This window comes from Leucopleurus acutus (assembly GCF_964270905.1).
Source record: "Leucopleurus acutus genome assembly, chromosome: 6".
Taxonomy (NCBI): Eukaryota; Metazoa; Chordata; class Mammalia; order Artiodactyla; family Delphinidae; genus Leucopleurus; species Leucopleurus acutus.
Genome location: NC_139149.1, coordinates 116,978,585 through 116,996,865, shown reverse-complemented (window position 1 = coordinate 116,996,865; position 18,281 = coordinate 116,978,585). Strand labels below are relative to the sequence as shown.

General features: G+C 61.6%; 1 protein-coding gene across 1 annotated transcript in view; it reads left to right on the top strand.

The window, feature by feature from the left end:
• HDAC4 (histone deacetylase 4) overlaps nucleotides 1–18,281 on the top strand; it is a 243,137-nt gene that overhangs the window by 179,853 nt on the left and 45,003 nt on the right. The window contains exons 11-14 of the mRNA XM_082841226.1: nucleotides 2,936–3,174; nucleotides 11,207–11,446; nucleotides 14,303–14,489; nucleotides 17,468–17,601. Of these exons, the coding sequence (XP_082697352.1) occupies nucleotides 2,936–3,174; nucleotides 11,207–11,446; nucleotides 14,303–14,489; nucleotides 17,468–17,601 (800 nt within the window). The remainder of the gene's footprint in view (nucleotides 1–2,935; nucleotides 3,175–11,206; nucleotides 11,447–14,302; nucleotides 14,490–17,467; nucleotides 17,602–18,281) is intronic.

Sequence of the window (18,281 nt, the reverse complement as noted above, 5' to 3'; positions counted from 1 at the left end):
CGACCTTGCCACCCCCCACGGTGTTTGGTGCTGGAAGGTGCACGGTAGACATTTCTGCCATGGAGCCATGTGCCAGGAGGGGCGTCTGAGCAGAGTCAGGAAGGATCATTGCAGGTTTGCCTCCGGCAGGTTCCCTAAGGTTCCCCAGTGGTCGGCCCACAGACCTGCCTGCTTGCTGGTGGTCACTATGGACAGACAGACAGTGTCAGAGCTAGAACCGCATCATTTCACAAATACTCAGAAGCAGGTCCCTGTGGGCGGGGCAGCCTGGGCCCTCCCCCCGCCCAACCCAGCCGGCCTCTGCAGGCAGCTGGTCATCCAGGACAGAATTTGATCCTAATTTACTGTGCCCTCATGTTTGAAAGTTTTACAACATATACTGAAAACCAACTGCTTTTGAGTTATCATCAAAAACTCTCGTTAATGATCTAAGGGGTCATCTTTAGGTTCTGAACCGGAAGCTAGCTGCTAGCTGATGGCTTTGCTACTGGAAGGTCAGGGTGTCCAGTTTTCAGTGATGCTGATCACTGCATTTGTCCCCGAGCGTGGTAGCCCCACAGTTTTACACTACAGGGGCACTGGGGTCAAATTTGGGGTGAGTGGGATGGGGGTGAGAGGTGACGAACGGAGGCAGAACAAAACTGGGCTCCAGCCCGAAAGGCCTGCGCCCCGGGCAGCTCCGTGTCCAACCCAAGCATCGCCGGCGTCGGGGTGTGTAAGGCCTCTCCACCGTCAGCGCACGCCCATGGCCCCGCGGGAACCGCGGCCTGTGTCCTCTGGGAGGCGTCGCCCGGTGAAGGCAGGCGTCTGCGCCGTCGTCAAGCTGCTGGAGGCCCAGATCAGAGAGAGGGGAGCCCTGGAGAACCCGCAACGGCAGCAGGAACCGGAGTCCCAGCCTCGCTGGCCCACTTGAGCTCCTTGTTCCTGAGCCTGTGTCCAACCGGACGTCAGATCTCCATGGAATTAGTATTCCCTCCTCTAGAAGCGAGAGAAGCTTCTCTGCGGGATATGATGTGGGGTCGGCCCAGATCACCCCAGCGCAGGGCTCTGCTGTCCCATCACCTGTTACACCCTCGTCCTTGGGGGCCCACAGGAGCTTTAAAAACAACAAGGGATGTTTTCCAAGAAGGGACCTTTTCAGTAACTAAGTAGCCTTTTAACCCCATAAATGCAGTGTTGTGTGGCGTGTCCTTATCTCCGTGAAATGGTTTAATCCCCCACAATACCTACATCAACAATTGACGAATTCTGAAAGACCTTCTTTACGATGATGCCGTTCTTTTTTAAAAAACTTTTCTAGAAAGCTGGGGAGAGAACGATTCTATTCTATCTCGAATGCATTTTGAGTTATTCACTTTAATTTAGTAGCCAAGCAGACAGTAAAGTTTAAGATAACTTACCTTTCCAGAAAACTACTGGTTTGGATAAAAAGAGATGGTGGCTTAGGGAACTGTGGTTGATTAACTTTTTGAAAAGGTAACAAGGAACAGTTTTGCTAGGGTTGAGGGGTTTTTTCCTGTTGGCACAAAGTAGTATTTTTAATTCAAAAATAGCCCCCATGAAGGGACCAGGAAAAGACTGAGAGTCCATACTCACCGGGGGTCTCAGGCTCGACTAAACATAGCGACACAGCCCCACTGGCTTTGGAGACCCTGGGGGAGGGCAGGAGCCACCCACCTGTCAGCAGGGCCACCTCGGGCAGGTGCCCCGTCGCAGAAGCCAGCCTCTCTGGGCAGCCGAGAGCTGGCATTTCAGTTTACCTGCTGTTTCTCCTGGTCAGACACCCTGATCTGGGGTCATAGTCTGCCTGAGTGATGTTTAGATGTTGTTCAGGTGCCAGGGAACAGACACTCAGGTGGCCTGGGATGGGTTTGTTATACCCTTTTGCCCATGGAACTGGGGAAAAATGGTCAATTATCTAAACCAACAATTTGTAAAAGAAAAAAATACTGGGGCTTCCCTGGTGGCGCAGTGGTTAAGAATCTGCCTGCCAATGCAGGGCACACGGGTTCGAGCCCTGGTCCGGGAAGATCCCACATGCCGCAGAGCAACTAAGCCCATGCGCCACAACTACTGAGCGCATGCGCCACAACTACTGAAGCCCACGTGCCCTAGAACCCATGCTCTGCAACAAGAGAAGCCACCGCAGTGAGAAGCCCGTGCACCGCAACAAAGAGTAGCCCCCGCTCGCCGCAACTAGAGAAAGCCCGCGCACAGCAACAAAGACCCAACGCAGCCAAAAATAAATAAATAAAAATCAATCAAAACTCATTAAAAAAAAAATACTGATGGTTGGAATACAAAGCAATACAGGAGGAAAAACGTTTACCTTCCTGGGTTTTGCGTGAAGAGGTTGCATTTTAAAACAAGATTCAAACACAGATTCAAACAAGACCCTGTCCCGTCAATATAGATTCTTAACTGAAAAACTTAGTCCAGGCACGGGTACGGCCAAGCTGCCCTTTTCCTATCAGCTGGTAGCAAAAGCTTTCCAGAAATTCATAGAAAGAGATTTTGGCAATGTGCATCAGGATTTTTTAAAGTGTTAATGCCCTCTGTGTGTATAAAATCTATGCTTTAAGAGAACTTTAAGATGGTTTGATCCCTAGGGACCACCGATCCTCAGACCCTGGTTCTGTGGGCTGTCGGGGAGGAGCCTGCTCTTCCAGGACACTCTGGAGCCACCAGAACCCTGGCCCCTTCCTCAGCCGGACCTGGGCCCCTCTGAGGGCGTTTGTGCCGGGACCATTCTCGTTTACGGCCTGGACCTGAGTGTCCGGGGACCAGATGATGGAAAGCCTCTGCCCTGAAGCCCAAGCTTAGAGCAGGCCCAGCGGGCTGCAGGGAGGCGGTGCTGGACCGGCCGGCCTCCGACAGTCACTCAACGGCCCTCTCCCCTCCCCTCTGCTGCCTCTCCCCCCTGTGTTCTCTTCAGACCGCTATCTTGCAGGCCTGGGAGCGCTGCCCCTGCACGCGCAGCCCCTGGTGGGGGCGGAGCGCGTGTCCCCGTCGGTGCACAAGCTGCGGCAGCACCGCCCGCTGGGCCGCACGCAGTCGGCGCCGCTGCCCCAGAGCGCGCAGGCACTGCAGCACCTGGTGGTCCAGCAGCAGCATCAGCAGTTCCTGGAGAAGCACAAGCAGCACTTGCAGCAGCCGCAGCTGCACCTCAGCAAGGTGAGGCCGGGCTGCGGCGGGCGGTGGGGCCTGCGGGCTTGGGCGCGGCTGCAGCACGCTGTGCGCGTGAAGCGTCTCTTTCCCGGGGGGTTATTCTACTTGGCCTGCACGGTTCTCTGGGGTGTCTTAAGGGCACTTAACCCTCTTAAGCAGACCCGCAGCAGAGAGGCCCCAGTGGAGGCACGGGGCCCCCAAAGCACGGGTTCTGAGCCCCTCGTCACTCGTGCCCTGCCCGCCTGTTGCAGCAGCCTCGTCAGAAGGGCTCCCGCCCAGAGGTCTGCATCCCTCCACGGTCTGGACGGTCACTCGGGGCCCCCTTCCGGCGGGAAGCAGCGGCAAGGCTAGCGGGGCCCTGCTGGTTATGGGGACGGAGGGGCAGCAGCTCTGAGTGGCTTGTTTCTAATGCTTACATTCGAAGTGAAGCCTCCTTCTGTCAGAGGAGACGAGCCACTTCGGAACGTGGTCCAGCGGTTCCTCCGAAGGTTAACCGTGGAGCAACCACGTTGCCTGGCAGCTCGGGGGCATCTGTCCGGGAGAACTCGGGGCGAGGGCCTGGCCACAAGCACTCACAGTAGCGCTGCTCCGGATGGGTGGGCAGGGGGCAGCCCCTGTCCCCATCGCACAGTGTGTGATAAACAGCATGGCACGTCCATACGACGGGACGTTGCTCAGCCACAAAGAGGGAAGAAGCACCGACACAGGCCACACGTGGGTAAACCCCCAAAACGTGGTGCTGAGTGAAAAAGGCCAGGCACAAAAGACTAATAAACACACGGTGCATGATTGCGTTCACGTGAAACGTCCAGAACAGGCAGACCCATAGACAGAAAGTAGCTTGGTGGTCACCAGGGGCTGGGGGTGCGACGCTTCTTTATGAGAGCGTGGAAACGTTCTAAAAGCAGCTTATGGCGACGGTTGCATAACTCTGTAAATACACTAAAAACCACTGTGTTACACAATTTAAAGGGCGTGAATTTTATGCTATATGAATTACATCTCAATAAAGCTGTTAAAAAAATAAGAGGTTGAGGTGATAGGAGGCAACTTTGGGCATTTTCTGAAGGAAACGTGAGAACGCTGGCGGATCGGGGGCAGCGAGCCCTGATAATGGACGTGTCTGCTTCCCTTGAAGGCTCACCCGTCATTTCCCCTTTTCGGGCGGGTCACCTGTGCTCCACTTGTCAGGTGCGCATAGGCCTCTGTCTGCTTCCCTGGGGGATGGAAGGGTCAGGGATGGGAGGGGCCTAGGGACGAGGGAAGGGTCATGTGTCTAGGTGCCCGGCAGGTGCAAGGTGGAGAGGTGAGGAGGGACCCCGCCCTCTCCAGGGATGAGGCCAGACGCTCAGGGCAGGCCAAGCCCAGACCCCTGCCGCCCGCCAGGTGCTGGGACACAGGCTCACCAGCCCTGCCCCGGAGCCCCCCTGGCTGCGCGGGCTTTCCTACCAGGCAGCACAGGGAGGTGTCAGTAGTGGGAGGGGCCACTGAAGCCAGCCCCCCACTCGGGCAGGAAAGGCCCCTGATCAGGGTGGGCGAGCGGGGCATCGCCAAGTGTCAGAAGCGTCAAAGGCACTTCACGTCACCTTCCTAATACCGACGGGCTTCTTTTTTTTTTTTTTTTTTGTGCGGTATGCGGGCCTCTCACTGCTGTGGCCTCTCCTGTTGCGGAGCACAGGCTCTGGACGCGCAGGCTCAGTGGCCGTGGCTCACGGGCCCCCGCTCCGCGGCATGTGGGATCCTCCCGGACTGGGGCACGAACCCGTGTTCCCCGTATCAGCAGGCGGACTCTCAACCACTGCGCCACCAGGGAAGCCCCCAACCGGCTCCTTAGTTGTACTACGTCATTGACCGAGTGATGGATGGGTAGGAGGTTTTAGGGAGACAGGAAGCACCTATTCGTGTGTGGTGCCTTCTTCACAGAGGGAGTTAGAAGCTGGCTGATCCCCTGGGTTTTGTTCTGTGAGTGACTTGCCATAGCGAACGACAGTTGGCTGAAGTGTTTGTACGCTGTTCTCCTGGGATGCTCAGGGAGCTGACAGTCATATCTAGTACCGCCAGCACTGACATTTCTGCCCTTCGTCTCCGGGGGCTCGTACCCTGACGGCCCCCGAGCGGCTCCCTGCAGCCCTCAGCGTGCGCCGGGATGGCAGCCATTCCTCGCGTGCTTCACTGCTTGTTCAGCCTCCACTGTGAATACGAAAACGGGGCCTCGTTTGTTTGGGTGTCCAATGGTGAGTGTATCCAATGACCTTTAAATACTGGCCTGCTCACCAGTTAGGTCTGGGCCCTGAACTCTAGTCTGGCTTTTAGAAGCTTCTTGTTATGAACATGGCTTACGTCTGTTCTCGTTTAATCGATGAGAGGGTGCTCCCGAGATCCTAAGGGTCTTTGGGAGACAAAGAGCCGATGCATTTGTCCCGTCTGCTGCGGCATCACTGCCGACATCTCCGCTGTCGCACTCACTCGCAGCGAGCCTTCCTTCCTCTCACGGAGCCAGATCTGCTGAGTGACCGGCCCAACCTGTGGATGCAGAGCTGCGTTTCACAGATGGACAGGGAGAGAAACAGACCTCTGCCTGTGGCCGTGGCCCAAGGAGACTGGCTGCACACACACCGGTGTCACTGCTGAGAGAAGACCCCTGGCGGGTGTGTGGCAGGCCCCTCGGCGTCACAGGGAGGCCGCCACGTAGGGACAGCCCTCCCCCCAACCCCAGTGTGGAGTTTCCGCCCCCCGAGAGGTGCTGCATCCTGCCAGGCCCTGCCAGGACGGGCTGCAGGGATGGGGGTCGTGCCCCTGGGATCCCTGACAGTGAAGCTGCAGGGGGAAGGGCGGGGACACTCCTCACCCAGGCCGACCTGGGAGGCGAGGGCGAGTGTGCCCGGGCTAGGGGCAGGAACCCCACCACACGGGACAGAGGACGCACGTGGAAACCTCTGAGGCTTGCACATCCAGCCCTTGAACCCCTATGCCCGTCATTCATGGGAAGAAGTAGAACACAGCCCACAGACCTCGCACTGACGTCCACAGGCAACACGATCACGCCACCGCAACCCCTGATGGCCCGGCTCCACGCCACGGACACACGCCCGACCCGAGGGCCCCGCGGGGGGCACCGCCCACGTCTCTCCTGAGGGGGCAGCCCTCCTCCACCTCCAGGGCACTTTACAGAGTACGTGGACTCTCCCGAAATGTCAGCCTCGTACAGGACACCTGAAGACAAATTCTCACCTGTAGCTGGACCCAAATCAGACCAAAAAGGCCACGAGTGGCGTTATTGGAACAATGGAGGAAACTTAAATACAGGTCAGCAGGATCATACACAGTTACTAAGTTCACACGTAACACACGGTGGGTACGGGTACTGAATTCATTTGTGGGACACAGCAGATACAGCAGATACAGCTGCTAAGCCCGTCCCTCAAAGCCCCATGGTGGACGGTTTCCCCGGGGTTCTGGGGAGAGCGTCGTGCTGACACGTCTGCCGGCTGGGTGCGGCAGCCCGACAGCCCGCCGTGGGTCAGCAGAAGGACAGGCGGCCTCTGCCTCTGTTTCCATGGCCACCGTCTGCTGACATCCAGGCGAAGGGCATGTGAAGGGTCTTGCACCGTTCTCGAAACCGCGCTGTAGTTTTGGATTTGAAAGGAAGGTGCCGGAAGAGAGCGAGGACTGAGCTTCTGTCCACAGTGCACCTTCCCGTGGCTGCGCTCCTTGTCTCCTCGGTGATCATGTTCTCAGCTTTGTCACAACCCCGTTTCCTCCCGGACGACGAGGACCCTCTACCCTTCCGTCACTGCTCCCGGGGCCTCCACCTCCACTGCGTCCCCGGATATACTTACCCACTCAGGGGCCGCCTGCCGTAGGGCCTGGAGCAGGCCTGGTGTCCTGAGGACCAGGCGCAGCTTCCGGGTGACCCCCCTGCAGGCCACCCTCGGGCCACGGCGCCGCGGCCTCCCTCCCGACAGAGACCTTGCTTCTCCAAGTCCCCTGCAGGGGCCTCGGCCTCCCCTGCGGGAGCCTCTCTCCTGCCCCCTCTGTCCACGTGGCATCCCCACCTCCCCCGAAGTACCCACTCCCCGGCCCTCAGCTGCCCGGGCTCCCTCCGCGAGCCTGGCCTGGAGCATCTGTGCTCCCCACTTCCGTTTTCCATCTGCCCCGCCCTCCCCTCACTGTGCCAGGACCCACCTCTCTGCTGACCTTTGGCCCCCTCCTGGCTGAGCCCCCAAGGGTCATTTCCCCGCAGGCAGTCCCCTGACCATTTGGGATCTTTCCACGGAGCGGAGAGGAGGTTGCCACCCGCTCTGAGAAAGCACCTCCAGGACCTTCGTCTGGAGGGTGAAGTCCATGGTGTTGGGAGCCCCCAGCCCCATGCCCGCCCCCTGCTGTCCACTCCCCCGTCCCTGTCCCCGTGTCCCTCTCCCTGACCTCCGCCCTGCTGTCCATTGTTGCCAGTTCTTTCACACCCTTGCCCTCCAGCGCATCGCAAGGGGCCTTGGCCACTCCCATATCCGTCCTGGCTGCTGTCCCCCCTTCCTGTTTCCCTCCCCATCCCTCTGCCGTGGCGTCCTCTCACCGGGTCTGTTCCCCAGCCACCTTCTCAGGCCCCACGCTCAATAAGCCTCCCACAAACCCCACCCTGTTACCTATCAGACTCTGCGCCAGGCCCTGGGGGACAGCGGAAACGAGAGAGCTTTGACCCCGTGGGTCCTAAAGCCAAGGCTTATAATGCCATTTGCTGAGGTTTCGAGGCACCTGCGGACATGCCGGGGCCCGGGAGAGGCCCAGCGCCCTCTTCTGGCAGAGATGGGTCCTCCATGCCTCAACCCAGCCCCAGTGGAGGGGCAGGTGGGGGGCAGGCACAGTCTGGCCCCGAGTGGACTCTGTCCAGGCACGAAGTTCATCATGGGGCCTTGCGGACTCCAGGTGTGTGGGAAGCAGACGGGATTGACAGATCTCAAAATCATCAGAAACAGACTTTCAGAACACTTTTTTTTTTTGATGAACTACGGTGAGAAATCCGTCGAAGCGCCTGGATGTGAGGTTGGCGGATTGTTTACTAGAGTTTTGAGCCTGTCTGCCAGCCAGCACCCTCCCGCCCGGCTTCCTCTCCACTCACACCCCATCGCCTTCCGCTGAAGCGGCGCTGACCTGCTCCCGGAGCTGTGGCCACCTTGTTCCGGCTGGACTGGGACTTTCTGATGAGAAGCTGCCATGGGCAGGTGTAAAGAAAGGGCCTGGGGTCCCCACGGCTTGGCTTTCGTAGGTTGCTTTCCTTTACAGTGTTCATTACAGACAACTTAGGGGATGATCACATAAAAGAAACCCCTAGCCCAGTCAAAACTCTATTTTCTCAGCAAAGTAAGGCAGGTGCTGAGGAGGGCATCTATAGCTCAGCCTTCCTCTGGGGCTGAGCCCTGGTACCCGCCGGGTACAGCTGACCCCTGGCTGGTTACAAGCTAATGGAATACCAGCACTGGCACAGGTGTCCCGAATCCATCCCTCGTGGGCCAGGCTTCACTGCATCCAGGTGTGGGTGAGGGCACAGGCGGCTCTGTAAGGACTTTTTAAAATACAAACGCCCAGGAAGAGAAAACATTAGGCTTCCTTGAAGACCTCGGTTTCCTTCTAGAAACAGAGTCAGGAGTGGTGGCAAGATTCGTTCTCCCCTGCAGGGCAGGTCTCTCGCATGGCAGGGACCTAAACGGGCTTTCGAGAGCTTCGCGTCTCCTTAAAGCCCCGACACCAGTCACGTCTGCCCCACAGCGAATGGACGGATCGTGTGTGGAGAGCGACCTTCAGGCCGGGGCTTTGAAATTTGGGGCACGTTCTTTCACAGTTTACAGAAGGTCAAGCAGTTCAGTTATTAATTTGCTCTGAGACATTCCTTGTGCCCGAGTCCCCGCGTCAGAGGAGGGGCCCCCGCGTCAGAGGAGGGGTCCCCGCGTCAGAGGAGGGGGCCCCGCGTCAGAGGAGGGGGCCCCGCGTCACAGGAGGGGCCCCCGCGTCAGAGGAGGGGCCCCCGCGTCAGAGGAGGGGTCCCCGCGTCAGGAGGGGTCCCCACGTCAGAGGAGGGGCCCCCGTGTCAGAGGAGGGGCCCCCGCATCAGGAGGGGTCCCCGCATCAGAGGAGGGGCCCCCGCATCAGAGGAGGGGCCCCCGCGTCAGAGGAGGGGGCCCCGCATCAGGAGGGGTCCCCGCGTCAGAGGAGGGGCCCCCGCGTCAGAGGAGGGCCCCCGCGTCAGAGGAGGGCCCCCGCGTCAGAGGAGGGGCCCCCGCGTCTGTTCCTCTTTCTCAGCTTCCTCCCAGCCCACCACTTCCCCTCAGGCCGGGCACGGCCGAGACCTCTGTGCCCCCAGCACCTGTCTGTCTTCTGGCCCCCATGCCTGGGGCGGCAGCCTCGTCACCCGAGACCCAGGGCGCCATCCTGGACGGCCCTCCCTCTGCGGTGTCCCGGGCCTGGACATGCTGCCCCCTTGCTGCTGCATGGCCCTGTCCTTCCCCCATGTCGCAGCGGCTAGGGCAGGCCCTTGTCCTCCCAGGCCCTGGCGGGCCGGCCGACCACAGCGCCTACTTCTGGGCTGCACGTCTGCTGGTCCCCCGCACGCCGGGCCAGGTCCCCGCCTCGTCCCCGTTGGGCCGGCCCTTGCTGTCCTGCAGCCCCCGGTGTGCTGGCCTTGCTGGCCTTGCTCACTTTCCACCTTGACCCTCCCACTCCCTGGACGGCTGATTCACTTGCCCAGTCGTTCAGGTGAACGTTTACTGGATAATTACCATGTGCCCCGTGGGTAAGTCAGCAGTGGCCCCTACCCTCACCTGAACTGCAGGCTGCAGGTCAGGCGGCCGTGTAAACGGCAGCTGCAGAGCTGCAATGACTCCTGTGGCTGGAAAAGCCTGGGGGTGCGGACGCAGGTGAGCATCACGCAGCCCCCACCCGGAAGGCCAAAGGACGCCTCCCGGAGAAGAGTGGAGGTCTAAGGGGTGTCGAGGCATCAGCCCAGGGGCGTCCGGGAGGGAGGGAAGCCGTGGGGAGCCCGTTGGGAGGAAACTGCAGTGATGTCAGGACGGCCATGGCGTGGTTGGAGGGGAGGGTGAGCGGGGCCGACGGCAGAGGAGCAAAGTAAGGACGAGAGGAAGAGTTGCAGGGGCTTAGGCAGGGTGGTGGCACGTTGAGAGCCCACTGTCACTGCCACACAGAGGTGGACGGGACAGGGGCCTCAGAAGGCCATGACTCTGATCTAGCAGGAGATGCAGGCTGCCCGGTGCAGGACGGGAGCAGAGCGTGAGGATGGAGAGAAGTGTGCTCTCCAGAGACGTGAGATGGGCAGTGCTGGGCAGGCACGGAAGGGGGAGGGCCAGCGAGAGCCAGTGCCCCGGGTGTCCGTGCTGAGCCAGGATGCGTACCAGGCCGTCGGGCGGTGGGTCTGGGGATGAGGGGCGAGGCCTGGGCCGGGCACCTGCGTCTGGGGGTTACCAGCGTGTGGGACAGTCAGCAGGGAAAGGACCGCGCTGCTGAGGAGCGTGGTGTCCGGGCAGCAGGCCCAGGGCAGAGTGGACAGTGAGGCGTGAGTGGGCGCAGAGGCCAGGGGAGGGCAGGGGAGCCACGTGTGCCCCGTCGGGGGCTGGCAGGCAGGGTCATCGTGGCGTCTGGGACGCGCGTGTCCTTGAGGTGGCAGGGGAGGGGCACGGGCGAGGTTTCTCCCAGCAGCTGTGACCACGAAGGAAGGAGGCCTCCCTCTTCACACCCAGGTGTAGACGTGGGTCCACACCTGTAACTTGCATTGCACTTCGCTGTGCCAGGCACACACGTGCTTAAGAGCAGGTTCCAAATGCCGGGCTGTGTCCCTTCTCAGCACCTCGGACAGCACCTGGCACCCGTGTGCGTGCGTGCGCGCGCGTGTGCGTGCGTGCGCGTGTGCCGGCGCCCTCAGAGGCTGGCCCCTGTGTCTCTGAGGTGTGGGCTTTGTGACCAGCCTTCTCCTGTCCCGCGATCTCGCTCGCCCCACGTCACACGAGCTCCGTCCCCACCCTCTGTGCTGCAGATCATCCCCAAAGCGAGCGAGCCGGCCCGGCAGCCCGAGAGCCACCCCGAGGAGACGGAGGAGGAGCTGCGCGAGCACCAGGCCCTCCTGGAGGAGCCGTTCCTGGACCGGCCCTCAGGGCCGAAGGAGGCGCACACGCTGGCCGGGGTGCAGGTGAAGCAGGAGCCCGTTGAGAGCGACGAGGACGACGTGGCGCCGGGCCAGCGGCAGCCCACCGAGCAGGAGCTGCTGTTCAGACAGGTGACCCGCTGAGCAGGGCCGGGCCCTGGGGGCGGAGCCCTTCCCCACACCCGCCGCCCAGGCCCCGTCTCCCTGGCGATGCGGGAGGGAGGTGTGGTGCGACGTCTGTGTTATAGCAGGTCACCCCCAGGGACGCTGGCCTTTTGCCCGCTGTGGGCACTTATGCACCTGCTTTCCGGCTAAGCACAGGCCCTGAACTCCTTAGGGATGCTTTTCCTTCAGGTTCACAGGCTGTAGCTGAGCACGGATGCACGTGCTGGTGGGATCAGCATAAACGTGGGGAGGGAGGCTGGTGTGTTAACTGATCAGAAAGCTACGTGGCATCTGATCAGGAGCCAGGACCTCGGGGGCCAAGAAGCCACCAGCGACCAGCCTTACAGGTGCAGCACAGCAGCCTGGCCCGGGTATCCAGAGCGGGTCGGGTTCCCTGGCACTGAGATGCAATGAACAAACTCACAAGACTGATGACTAAATCTGAGGGATGATTCATTGACTTTGAGTGAAAAGGAAAACTGCCAGGTCAGGGAAACGCTAGCGCGGCCGGCCAGCAAGTCGGAATCCGGCCCAGGGCATCTGAGGAGTGGCATCTAATATCTAATATCTAATCGTGTCCTGCATCGGTGCTGGAGCTCAGCACCCGACGTGCAGGGCCCCGGCTTGCCCACCCCCTCCTTGCTGGGCCCTTGCTGGGCCTTGCTGCCCACCCCCTCCTTGCTGGGCCTGGTGCCGGCTGCCCAGCCAAGCTCCTTCTCTGGCCCGGCAGCCCAGGCCAGGCGCCTCTGCTGCTCGTCTGCCCACCCGGGGGCATCTGGACTGGGGCGGGAGGTGACACACGGGATCAGCTTATAGGTTTCTCTGGAGACCCCTCACAGGCAGCAGCTCAGCCCTCTCTGCGGGCTCCACACGCCAGGGCAGGCACCGCAGGTGGCTGGCTCTGTGTTTCTTTTCTTATTTGTCATTCCGAGGGCAGCCCGTCTCCTGTCTCGGGCCACAGCCTCAGCGCTAAACACCACTCTGCAAAGTGCACGGGAACCAACACTTAATGAAAACAGGGAGGTCCCAGCAGGAGGAAGCCGCTGTCTTTTGTGCTGTGCAGACTCCTGCAGGTGACTGGGCCTGAGCTGGGGCCTTGTTCCCGTGCTGGGGGGCGTGGGCCTCGCCCGTTTTTGAAGGAAGCCAGCCTCTCATTATAACTGGAATTCAGCTTGCTGTTCGTACGCTAGTATGAAATTGGAAGGCGTTTCGACAATTTTTTAGGGCTAGTGTCTTGTCAATGATAAAGTGGCCAGCGTTCACTAAGGAAAATTATCCTCGTTGTACTCCAAGCCTGAGACAGTTATCAGAAACGCCTGCTTTCTGTGTGCTTTGGGGAACCACAAGCAGAGCCCCTCTCGGGGGAGCTTGGTGCACACGCAACAACATGCAGGTCTCAGCTTAAGACGGGCACCACGTTCTGTAGGCGGCTTGTATCTGGAGAGACTGGGCGCCCTGTCAGCAGAAGGGGAGGAAGCGCCTGGGAGGGGCTCCGGGCTCTCTCCTCTCCACCCTGCTTCCTAAAGGCAGGAGGTCAGGAGCCCGGACAGAGCCCGCTGCCAGGGCCGCGGCGCAGCCGTGGGCCCTCGTCCGGGGGTCTGCTGCTCACCGGGGCCCGCGCTTCCCAAAGGACAGCGTTTCCCCCGGGAACAGAGGCAGGGCTGGCCGTGGAGCCTGCAGTCGCCCAGGAGCCCTGCTTTCTCCAGCACCTCTGAACAGGGTGTCCTGCCCTCCCCTCCGTGGCCGCCCAGGGAGGAAGCCCCCACTCCCCGCGCTTCTGGCAGGGGCTGGGCAGCCGCCCGCACCGCTGGCACCTCCACCTCTCCCCTGACTCCACCCCAGATCCAGCACCCACCTCCCCGTGGGCGCAGCGCCTCTCTCCCGCGCAGCCCACGGTCCCCGTGGCGTCTTCCTGTGTGTGCTTGCCCGCTGGCTCAGAGTCCAGAGCAGGGAAGGGGTGATGGGGGGCCTGTCCAGCTTCAGCCGAGGGGCTGTGGCCTCCCTGCTTCCGAGCCCTAGAGCCTCATCCGGCGGAGGCCCTTTGGTTTGCAAACTTCCCGCTTTCGGACCTTTTGGCATTCTCACAGAAGCCCGTTCTTCACGTGGAAGGTACCTTCTGTGGAAAAGGAGCTTGTAAAGTGTGTGTTTAACTCACCCACTTTCACTCTGGTTATTTTTGGCTAAAGTGGGGTCCGGGGGATTGCACTCTGGGTCCAGGCCTCGGAGAGGTGCACCCACACCCCCTGGCCCTGATGCCCAGACCGCTGGGCCCTGGCCGTCTCTGCCTCAGCCGTCCTTCCCGTCCTGGCGTGAGGACGTGTGAGACCAGGAGAGGGAAGAGGTCGGGGACGGAGAAGAAGTCGCATTTCCGCCGTGATGTGCTTTTCACCCAAGTTTCTGGCATGCAGACCAAGTGGTCCTGGTCGAAACCAGACCGGCCAGGAGTGCTGTCGAGCCCCGTCGGCGTGGCTTCCTGCGCCAGTGCCTTTCTTCACACTTCCGAACCCCGCCCCGAGCACCCTCTGCCCGGCCGCCCTGCCTCCCTGGGTGCCACCTCCTCAGGGACCCCCCGCGGCCCCCCGGCTGGGCCGGGCCTCCCTGTCAGCCCTGACCGGGCTCACCGGGCGTCTCCGCTGATGGTCTGTCTTCCCACGGGGATGTCCGGTCTGGTCGGGGCCAGCGCAAGCTGTCTACCCGGTGCCACCCGAGGGCCAAGGGCCGGGTGGATGAGCGACTTGGGAGGAGGGGACACACGTAGCCCTCCAGCCAGGGGCAGGAGCTGCCTGGAAGCAACAAAAATGGCTCTTGTCTCCTCTCCCCCAGCAAGCCCTCCTCCTGGAGCAGCAACGGGTTCACCAGCTGAGGAGCTACCAGGCGTCAATGGAGGCGGCCGGCATCCCCGTGTCCTTCGGCGGCCACCGGCCTCTGTCCCGAGCGCAGTCCTCCCCCGCGTCCGCCACCTTCCCCATGTCTGTGCAGGAGCCCCCGACCAAGCCGCGGTTCACCACAGGTAACGTGGGGCAGGGGGTCGGGGCTGCGGCCCAGGCAGATGTGAGGGGGCGGGAGGTGCCACTGCGGGGCCTGCGCGGGCCGGGCGGCTTGCTGTCCGCGGTCAGCAGGGCAGCGACCTTGCCCTTTCACATCCTGCCCGACCGCGAACTGAGCGCTCGGCCGGGACCTCGCCTGCGAGGCCAGGTGGCCCCGTGCGGTGTCGGCGCACGTTTGCGGGCTGGCCTCGGCCAGCCCTGGACGCTGCCTCACTGCCCCGCCCGGCCGGGGGGAAGCCTGCGGGCAGGGCCCTCTGCCTCCGCCCGAAGGGCGCTCCCGCAAGTCAGGGCTGAGAACGGTAGCCAAGAGAGGCGCCCACCAGGCTCTGAGGCACTGGCCTCTGTCGGGCCGAGGCTGCTCCCGGGGCAGCCTCCACCCTGCCCGACCCCGCCTGGGACGGGAGGGTGGCCGGGATAGCGCCTCACACTGTCCTCATCTAACTCATTGGATGTTTCTTCTTAGTGGCATGTTAAGGTAAAGTTATCTAAATACACGACAGTTTCATCCTCCTCCAAACAGTTCTCATAAAACGCCCTGTCTTTCTGCACACTGGGATGTGCAGACGTGGCCGTGTTCTCTCTGTCAGGTCTCAGGATACTGCTCACACTCAGAGAAAAGTTTCATAGTCAGTATATCCAGAAGTTAAGTTCTTGCTTTTCAGAAGGAAAACCAGAAAACTGCCAAGTATCACCAATAGGATCAGCAGGTGACTCTTTAAAGTGTGAGGCCCTGGCCATTGGCTGAGGTAGGTCCATTGTTAGAAGTGCGCAGCTCCCATGACAGACCCCAGGACCACAGTGGAAACGCTCCCATGCCAGATGTGCCCCCTGGGTGGTCAGCGGTCCCACCAGCGAGCCTGCGGGCCGGCATGACGTCACCAGCAGTGGCCCGGCCGCTGGACCCTGCTCTGTTGATGGACCTCCTTAGTTTGTCTTCGTTATCAGTTTTTTTTTAACGTATAAAACAGTGCATATTCACTGTAAGGAAGCACACATGGGAGTCCCCTAGCGGTCCAGTGGCTAAGACACCGCGCTCCCAAGGCAGGGGCCCTGGGTTCTATCCTCGGTCAGGGAACTAAGATCCCATGTGCCGCAACTAAGAACCGGCGCTGCCAAATAAATACTTAAAAAAAAAAAGCACATGTGATGGAAACCTGAGAAGCTAACGGGTGCCCCAACCCTGCCCCCCGGAGGAGCCATTCAGGTCACATCTCCTGGGTTGTTTCTGCGCATAGCCAGACAGACAGGTAGACACAGACGTCGTGCATTTTACGAAGCCAGGACTCTGGGGGCCCTGCACTGCTGTCGGCCATTCTTGGCGTCTTCCGAGCCCACGCGCGTCTGCCCAGCATGCTGGCCGCTCCCCGCTCACTCTGCAGACCGGCTCTGCTGCCGTTTCCCGTCTGTGAAAGGGGATGACAGTGGCATCACCTTGAAGTTCCTGGCCTCGTGGCCAGTAAACGTCAGGAGGCGATTTTATCACCACGACGACGCTGTGGAGGGGCGGGTGGCCGTGTCATGGCACTGATGGGCCTCTGGGCTGTGCACATACATACATCCGTGCCGTCCGCGTAGACGTGTGTGTGCATCTGTTACGCGCTACCAGGCACACCCTCGTTAGCGCACTGACTGTAAACCTGCCCCTGTCCTGCTTTCTTACCAGAAGTCCAACCCCACTCTCCCCTGCCCCACCGCTCAGTTTTGCTGGTAGACCCAGAATCCCTCCAATGCAAGGGGACTGACTCCCATTAGCCCAACTTCTAAGAGACTGAGCGGGGAGGCTCGGGCACTGCCGTGTCCAGCTGGACCTGTAGGAACAGGCTCACCTGGAAGCTCGTTCCCCCGGAGGCTGGTGCTAATGCCTCCACTTGGCAGCATCAGACGTGGAGAAGGAGCGGCCGTGGGCCTCTGACTCCGCGGCCCCTGCTTTTTGCCTGGCGCTCCCTCCCTTCTCCACCTGAACGAGCAGGTGTTAGTGACAGGTGCCGGTGACTGCCAGGGCGTCCACTCACCCAGCCACCTTCCCACTGTCCCAACCCTGGGAGACCAGGTGTGTGACTGTGCTGTGTCGGGGACAACAGGGCCGCCTCCTGGCAGATGTCACCAGGGGCTGACCACCCCCCGCCCGCCCCAGGAGGGGCACGGCACGGGGGGGCTCCTGGTGGAAGCTGAAGGTGGCCACACCCGCCCGCCCCCCCCCCCCGCCCCGTTCTCCAGACATGCAGGTTCCACCACCTTCCACACAGCTGCCAGGTGACATCAGTCACTTTGATCAGCTGGAAGGGCCACCGCTTCCCTGCGGCGGAGCCCAGGCTGGTGAGGCTGCGGCACTCCCTCCTGAGGGCGACCCCGCCGCTGGGCCGGCTCTGTGCTGGGCACCCTCAGGCTTGAACAGCTTCCAGCGCTGTCCCAAGTGGAGAGTGCAGAGCTGGGGAGTGAGTGCGAGTTCCTGGACTCCTCCATTTACGTCCGTTTCCAGGGTGATTTTAAATGCGCTTGCGTCCGTGTGTGTGTGCGAGCGCGTATGTGAGCTCCACGCGCCTGTCCAGCTGCTCTGCAAGGTTCTGAGGGCAGAACTGAGCCTCTGGGCCCCAAGAACCTTGGACAGATCTCAGTCCACAAGGTTGAACCGCTCGATAGAGAAGTCCCCTGACAGAGAGACTCGAGTTTTGGACCAAAATCTCCCTTGTTTCTGGGTCAGCGCAGTCCCCTGGACGTGCGTGCCACAGGGCTCACAGCCGAGAGACCTGGGGGCGGGCCGCCTGCCTTCTGGTTCTTCCTGCCCCGCCTGCCCCCGCACCGTAGGCCGCTCAGCTCCCTCCACACCCTGGGTGGCGGGGACTCTGACCGTTGGCGAGTGCCGTGAGCGGGCGGTGGGCGGGGGCAGCTGCCCGGGACCCGAGGGCTCGTCTGACGGCGGCCGCCTCCACCTCTGCCGCAGGCCTCGTGTACGACACGCTGATGCTGAAGCACCAGTGCACCTGTGGGAACACCAACAGCCACCCCGAGCACGCCGGGCGCATCCAGAGCATCTGGTCCCGGCTGCAGGAGACCGGCCTTCGAGGCAGATGCGAGGTGAGGCCCGCCCCGCGGGCAGCAAGGGGGGCGGCCCACGCGGGCGAGTGAGCCAGGGCTTGAGCGGGGGAGGCCTGGGGGAGGACACGGGCCCTGCAGGCGGGCGCACGGGCCTGGCTCCCGGAGGAATGCCGAGCTCTCCTGTCCTGCACCTCCTCTCGCACGCTCCTGTGCTCTGGGAAGCCAGCTCCTAGCCAGGCTCCCCGTCAGCACCCGGGTCCCACGGCCAGGGCGTCCCAGGGCCTCTGCCGCAAGGGCGGGATCCGGGGGATCCGTCATCCTGTTGGCTTTCCCTTGGAAGTTCTCTTACTTGAATTTTTCCGAGAGCCTCTCCCAGGGTGTGGGGAACCTCCGGCCCCCGAGGCAGGGAGGGTGCGCGGGCCGGTCTGGTCTGCTTGGCGTTGGTTCCCAAGCGCAGCACTGCCCCTGCCTCTACCCCTCTGAGCGGCGGGCCCTCACGTCTGTCCCAGCCACCTGGCAAGGGGACCACGCTGCCTGCCGACAAGGCGGGCTGAGCTGCCTCTGTTCCGGCCCGTCGGGGCCTGGGCCTCACGCTGCCCACCCACCGTTGCGGTGGCCCCAGGCCCATGAGGACAGGAAGGCTCTGCTGAAGGACCGTTGAGGCTCCTCCAGCCCTCTGATGGGGGAGAGACATTTCCTGGCATGCGGCCATCAAGAGG